Source organism: Microcaecilia unicolor, chromosome 10, assembly GCF_901765095.1.
Source record: "Microcaecilia unicolor chromosome 10, aMicUni1.1, whole genome shotgun sequence".
In the NCBI taxonomy this organism is placed as follows: domain Eukaryota; kingdom Metazoa; phylum Chordata; class Amphibia; order Gymnophiona; family Siphonopidae; genus Microcaecilia; species Microcaecilia unicolor.
In genome coordinates, this window is record NC_044040.1 from 199,984,081 (window position 1) to 199,992,034 (window position 7,954).

General features: G+C 42.0%; 1 protein-coding gene across 5 annotated transcripts in view; it reads left to right on the top strand.

The window, feature by feature from the left end:
* NLGN1 (neuroligin 1) overlaps positions 1-6,411 on the top strand; it is a 667,435-nt gene extending 661,024 nt beyond the window's left edge. For all 5 annotated transcript variants that reach the window (XM_030216949.1, XM_030216952.1, XM_030216951.1 and 2 more), the window contains 2 exons: positions 892-1,681; positions 5,583-6,411. In XM_030216949.1, the coding sequence (XP_030072809.1) occupies positions 892-1,681; positions 5,583-6,411 (1,619 nt within the window). The remainder of the gene's footprint in view (positions 1-891; positions 1,682-5,582) is intronic.
* Positions 6,412-7,954: the final 1,543 nt, after the last annotated feature.

Here is a 7,954-nt window from a genome sequence, read left to right on the forward strand (position 1 = left end):
AATGGCAGAAAAATGTTGAAGTTTTGGGAACGCCCAAATCCTGCCCCCCCACAACACGCCCCCTTCTGATTTGGATGCATGCATATGAATTGCATAGCAAACCATCTTAAAAATAGGTTTTGAAAATAGCGATTTGGATGTTTTGTCAAACGAAACAGCTAAAAGAAGAAGTGGAAAATGGACCAATGACTCCAGAGACTGAGACAACTGAGTCAAAACTGAGAAACTTTATTATAGACTCGACACAGATCTGTGTTTCAGCCACAGGCCTGCCTCAGGAGTCTCTCCAGTATACGTACTGCTGTAGTACGCGTTCAGGTATGGAGCCACTGAAAAAAAGTGGTTTTGATAAAGACCTTTAAGTTTTAAATACACCACAGCGAGTAACGTAGCTCTGTGTACGGAACCCAATAGCTACGTTACTTGCTGCGGTGTATTTAAAACTTAAAGGTCTAGACCACTTTTTTCAGCAGTTCCATACCCAAATGCATACTACAGCAGTACGTATACTGCAGAGACTCCTGAGGCAGGCCTGTGGCCGAAACACAGACCTGATTCGAATCTGTAATAAAGTTTCCCAGTTTTGATTCAGCTGTCTCAGTCTCTGGAGTCATTGGTCCACTTCCCACTTCTTCTTTTAGCTTGTTTGTCTCGTGGGATTTCGCTGTTCATCCACCTAGGTAGATCATCCATCTACTGCTTTGTGCCACATTTTGGACATTTTTCTGTTTTGAAAATGAGCCCCTAAATGTTAGAAATTTTGTAGACTATGCTTTCTTCATTATGTTTAACAGTTGCATTTTATCAATCTAATTCCTCTTATTATCTTATAAATGCACACAGAAAAACATGTAGAAGACTTTCAGCATATGTTATGTTGTTTTCCCACAGGACTCTTTCAAAGAGCAATAGCTCAAAGTGGGACAGCTCTTTCCAGCTGGGCAGTCAGTTTCCAGCCTGCAAAATATGCCAGGATGTTGGCGACAAAAGTTGGTTGTAACATGTCGGATACTGTCGAATTAGTGGAATGCCTACAGAAGAAGCCTTACAGAGAACTGATCGACCAGGACATCCAACCAGCACGATATCACATAGCCTTTGGCCCAGTTATTGACGGCGATGTCATACCTGATGACCCTCAGATCTTGATGGAGCAAGGAGAGTTTCTTAACTACGATATTATGTTGGGAGTTAACCAAGGAGAAGGGCTAAAGTTTGTGGAAAGTATAGTTGATCACGAAGATGGTATATCTGCCAGTGATTTTGACTTTGCAGTTTCTAATTTTGTGGATAATTTATATGGATATACAGAAGGAAAAGATATTATGAGAGAAACTATTAAATTTATGTATACAGATTGGGCAGACCGACATAACCCTGAGACCAGAAGAAAGACATTATTAGCTTTATTTACTGACCATCAATGGGTTGCACCAGCTGTTGCAACGGCAGACCTGCACTCAAACTTTGGTTCACCTACTTATTTCTATGCCTTTTATCATCATTGCCAAACGGATCAGGTACCTGCTTGGGCTGATGCTGCCCATGGAGATGAAGTACCTTATGTTTTTGGAATTCCCATGATTGGTCCTACTGAATTGTTTCCATGCAATTTTTCTAAAAATGATGTCATGCTTAGTGCAGTGGTGATGACTTATTGGACTAACTTTGCAAAAACTGGGTGAGTATTATACTTCAGAATTTATGTGAATAAACCAATCATGGAGGATAATTAAATGGGGGGGGGGGGATTTATTTTACTAGGGTACATGGAGGGGCATAATCGAATGGCGCCGGCCATCTATATGGCCGGCCCCATAAAGCGGCGTCCCAACCGTATTATCAAAATAAGATAGCCAGCTATCTTTCACTTCGATAATATGTTCGGAGCCGGCCAAATCTCAGCATTTGGGCCGGCATTGGTTTCCGGCGATAATGGAAACTAATGCTGGCAATCTCAAACCCGGCCAAATCCAAGGCATTTGGCCATGGGAGGAGCCAGCATTTGTAGTGCACTGGTCCCCCTGACATGCCAGGACACCAACCAGGCACCCTAGGGGGCACTGCAGTGGAATTCACAAATTGCTCCCAGGTGCATAGCTCCCTTACCTTGGGTGCTGAGCCCCCCAAATCCCCCCCCCCAAAACCCACTCTCCACAACTCTACACCACTACCATAGCCCTAAGGGGTGAAGGGGGCACCTACATGTGGGTACAGTGGGTTTTTGGGGGGGATTTGGAGGGCTCCCATTTACCACCACAAGTGTAACAGGTAGGGGGGGATGGGCCTGGGTCCACCTGCCTGAAGTGCACTGCACCCACAAAAAACTGCTCCAAGGACCTGCATACTGCTGTCAGGGAGCTGGGTAAGACATTTGAGGCTGGCATAGAGGCTGGCAAAAAAATGTTTTTAATTTTTTTTTTTTTGGGTGAGGGGATTGGTGGCCACTTGTAGAGTAAGGGGAGGTGACCCCCGATTCCCTCCGGTGGTCATCTGGTCAATTGGGGCACTTTTTTTAGGCTTGGTCCTAAAAATAAATGGACCAAGTGAAGCCAGCGAAGTGCTTGTTAGAGCCGGCCTTCTTTTTTCCATTATCGGCCGAAGCTGGCCTTCTCGTAACCAGGCCCCCATCCCGCCTTCCATACCCTGCGGAAACGCCCCCTTTAACTTTGGCCGGCTCTGCGATGGAAAGCAGTTGGAGCCGGCCAAAATCGGCTTTCCATTATACCGATTTGGCCGGGTTCAGGAGATGGCCGGCCATCTCCCGAATTGTGTCACAAGATGGCTGGCCATCTCCTTCGAAAATAAGCAGGAATAGGTGCCTACGTTGGTGCCATTTTATGAATATGTATAGGTGATATGGAGCCCTTTTAGTAAAGTGCGTTAAACAGTTACAGGATAATTCTATACCAAGTATATAGGGTTGTATGTGTGCACAAAACCACATAAATGCCAGTATTCTGGCTATACCCTTTTCTTGAAAAGACATCTAGATGTGATGGCATTGAGTTTGAAGATGGGTATACATATGGATGGGGACTAGATGGGTACATATTTACATGCATAAAATAAAGATATTGTGTGCCCAAATTTGAGTGTACACTAAATTTGCATGCATGCCCAATTTTTGTGCACAATTTAGTTGAGGGACGAGCCTGTTTTCGAAAAGGAATTACCAGATATTATCAATGGCCTCAATAAATCATCAAACTCCAGAAAAAAAGAGAGCAACCAAAAAAAAAACAGCCAAAAAACGATAAAAAAGTTGCACACCAAAAAGAAAAAGAAAAACCAGAGAAAAAAAACAGCCAAAACCCACACAGTATGTTTTAGTCGTCAAAAAACAAACATTTCCACATCAAATCCCCATTAGTCCCAATATATACCACTGATAATTCACGAATTACATCAAATTACAGTTCCACAGATACTTAGCTTTCCTGAAGAGGCATCCTGTCTCCATACTGGATCGTCTAAACTACTCCTCCTCCAGTGGATAAGAGAACTCTCTTCCAGTACTGTAATGGATAAACATATTCCAGATAGCCACCTCCTGAAGCAGCGGGTTCACGAAGCAAGTGGTCCTTGTCAAGGTTTTGGACAGCAGGAATACGTTCATGCATTACAGCATTGGAAGAGAGCTCTCTTATGCACCAGAGTACCAGTATTTTCGACAGGACGCCTCTTCAGTCAAGCTAAGTATCTGTGGAACTGTATTTTGATATAATTTGTGAATTACCAGTGGTATTTATTGGTACTTATAGGGATTTCACGTGGGATTTTTGTTTTTGATGACTAAAACAGTGTAGGTTTTGGCAAAGTTTCTTTGTTTTTTTTTTTAGTGAGCAACTTTTTTTTCTACATTTTGGGACTTTTTTGGTCGCCGTCTTTTTTGTTTCCAGAATTTTGATGATTTATTAAGGGCAATGATATTATCTGGGAAAACAGACAAATTTGGTCAAATGTTCTTTGAGCTTTGAGGCCTTGTTTATTTAAATGTTGAGATGTTTGTAGCTCCCTCCTCCCCCCCCCCCCAACAGTCTGTGTTAGCCATTTTGTTAGTAAATTGCATGTTTCATGCTCTTTGAGGATATTTTGACAGTTTGCCACCCCCTTGTGTATTTTTTTTAGATAATAATATATACTAATCTATGTACATATTTGACTAATCTGGGTGTAAACATTTACATAGTAACATAGTAACATAGTAGATGACGGCAGAAAAAGACCTGCACGGTCCATCTAGTCTGCCCACGATAAACTCATATATGTATACCTTACCTTGATTTGTACCTGTCTTTTTCAGGGCACAGACCGTATAAGTCTGTCCAGCAGTATTTCCCGCCTCCCAACCACCAGTCCCGCCTCCCATCACCGGCTCTGGCACAGTCCCCGTATAAGTCTGCCCTCCCCTATCCTAGCCTCTCAACCACCAACCCCTCTTCCCCCCGCCACCCAATTTCAGCTAAGCTTCTGTGGATCCATTGTACACCTGCTCGGAAGCAGGTGTACAATGTCCGCACTACAAGATAGATGTGATTTCTGCCACTTACGGTAGTATTTCACAATAACAGCTGCCTAGGGGGTCCTTTTACCTAGCTGCGCTAAAAAGTGGCCAGCGTTGGTGTCAGCATGTGGGTTTTACGCATGCTGCGCCCACTTGTAGCGTGGAGGTAAAATGGCTGCTTTGCCATATTTTTTTGTGGTCGTTACCATGGGAGCCCTAACTGCCACCTATTTAGGAGGCGGTAAGGTCTCCCGCATTAATCGGGTAGCATGTGGTAATGTGCCCGTGCTGCCCGATTAGTGCAGGCATGCCTACTCTCTGCCCAGGGGCATGGCTCCCATGCTGGAAAATCAAAAATATTGTCCAGTGTGTGCTGAGCGAGAAGCTACTGCAGGATTCCTCAGCGCTGAGGCATCCTGCAGTAGTACCGTTTTAGTGCACGGTAGGCCCACATTAGGCCTACCATGCCTTAGTGAAAGGGACCCTGAGGCCCCCTTTTACCACAGCTGGTAAAAGGGCCGGTCTCGCTTTCCTTCAGGAAATGGCCAGGCGGCAAGTAAAGCACTTGCTGTGCGGCCATTTCGGAGGGGGGGGGGGAGCCCTTACTGTTACCCATTGAGGTGGCTGTAAGTGCTCCCACGCTAACCCGGCGGTAACCGGGCAGTGCAAGGCGCTACCCGATTATCGCTGGGTAGTATCTGGCGCTACAAATTTGTGTAGCACCAGAATGACGCTGCTTAGTAAAAGATGCCCTTGGTGTCTTTATAAAATAGCACCTACCTTTCCTCTTAAACCAAGTGCTCTATTATAAAGTACCCTGCACATATCTATGGGACAAATGCTTAGTACATTCAGAACATTTTATTTCCTTATGCTTCGTTCTATGACCGTGAGTGAAATAGCTCTATGGATGATATCAATCAGATCTAAGTTTTAACAATAGCAGTACAGCAGTTTTTTCTTTATTTTAGCATTTTTATATTGATAGTACTTGACATTTTTTTAGAAAGTTGCATAGAACAAAATTGTAAGTAAATTCTTGATAACAGTAAAAACGTGTCATTTTTTTTTATAGTGACCCAAATCAACCAGTCCCACAAGACACAAAATTTATCCACACGAAACCCAATCGTTTTGAAGAAGTGGCATGGATAAGGTATTCCCAGAAGGACCAGTTGTATCTTCACATTGGATTAAAACCGCGAGTAAAAGAACACTACAGAGCCAATAAAGTAAATCTGTGGTTAGAACTAGTACCTCACCTGCACAATCTGAACGACATTTCTCAGTATACCTCTACTACAACTAAAGTGCCATCAACGGATATTACTTTCAGACCAACAAGGAAAAATTCGATACCTGTTACTTCAGCTTTTCCTACAGCTAAACAAGATGATTCCAAACAGCAACCAAGCCCATTTTCATTGGATCAAAGGGATTATTCCACCGAACTCAGCGTTACTATCGCAGTTGGAGCATCGCTGCTATTTCTGAACATTCTAGCTTTTGCAGCGTTGTACTACAAAAAGGACAAGAGGAGACACGATGTTCATAGACGATGCAGCCCGCAGCGTAACACTACCAACGACTTGGCCCACGCACAAGAAGAGGAGATCATGTCTCTCCAGATGAAGCACACTGACCTTGATCATGAATGCGAATCTATCCATCCACACGAGGTGGTTCTCAGGACCGCCTGTCCTCCGGACTACACACTAGCCATGAGAAGATCTCCCGATGATATCCCCTTAATGACGCCCAACACCATTACAATGATCCCTAACACTATATCAGGGATTCAACCCATGCACTCATTCAATACGTTTACTGGAGGACAGAATAATACTCTGCCCCATCCCCATCTGCACCCACATCCCCATTCACATTCAACAACCAGAGTATAGCCAGACAAGATGAAACACAGACTTTATTTTTTTGATGGAATACAGTAAATGACCCTTACTGTGTGGATTATTTGGTTTTCAACTTACGAGAAGACTCTTATTATTTAAACATGGAGAAATATAATGTGCATATACATATCAAGGATTTTTGGCATTTTAAAAATGAATTGTATATATATATATATATATATATACAAAATAACTAAAAAAAATAGGGTATCCCAATTGCTTGAAGCAATTGTTCTAAATGATAATTTTTCATTCATATTCACCTATTAATTTTTGGAAATTTATGTTACATGATGGCGTTAGGCATGTGCAACGGGAACAGGAAAGAACTAAGAAACCTATGAATATGCACAAGGGACACATTGTTGGAATGTCAGTTCATTTTCACCAGTTTTTATTTGGAACTATTTAATTGTATTGATTCTATTTACATATTTAGATATAAGTACACAAAATATTGATGCTGTTAAGGCCTTAGAACAGGGGGCCCAATGCCAAAAGCTGCCACTACAACACATTTAATGCCTGGAAGATACAATATTATCACATAAGTGCTGATGGTATAAGTTGGGGGGGAAGGGACGTCAAGAAAGCTGGATATTTTTAGCACGATGTACATGATAAATTGGTATGCTCGGTGGCTGTGTTGCTGATTTAAGCCGTAATTGATTCTTCTCATCCCACTGATGTTTTTTTTTTAATGGAAGTTTCCTTTCTTAATTGGCACAGTCTAAAGAAGATTTTTAAGGCGCTAAGGGACCTGTTTACTAAGCAGCATTATAGGCGCGTTAACATTTTTAATGCACGTTAACCACGTACACGCATTAACCATGTATGTGCCTACAATATCCCTATAGGCGCCTACATGGTTAGCGTGCGTGCTAAGTGTAGGCGCGCTAAAAACACTAATGCACCTTAGTAAACAGGGCCTTAAAATTGTTATAAAATAGAGTAATTTGCATTAGCTTCCAAGGAGGTTGTTGTTAAAGATATTTGAAGCAAAACGGAATGGCGAACATTCACTAATGCACATCCCAGAAGATAACGTAACATAAAAAGTTTTTTTAAAGTAGTGTTTATTTGCCATAATTTATAGCGCTATGAGATTATTGGAAATTGTATTGGAAAAGTTCATTTGCTGTGATTTTGTTCAAATGCATTCAGTTAATACTGGTAAGATAACGTGTGTCCAATGATGTACTTGCAACAATATCTATAACATAAAGGTTCCCCGATATTGCCACTTGGATTACAGCTCCTGTAGTTTTTTTTTTAACTAGTATTGCATGTCAAAAATATTTACTAATAACCATTGGTATCAAGTTTTCCTTTTCACACTTAGCTTTATCGCCAAGATCAATCCACTGGAATTCAACAATATGATATGCAGTTGTGTAGCTACAAGGATATACAAGAAAGAGGAGTACAGCTAGAAAATTAACAACCTGAATGATATATGACACACCTGGTTGGTGGAAGCTTATAGACCAACAGATTGTCCTGGTAAGCACATTCCTGGATATATCTGCTGGTC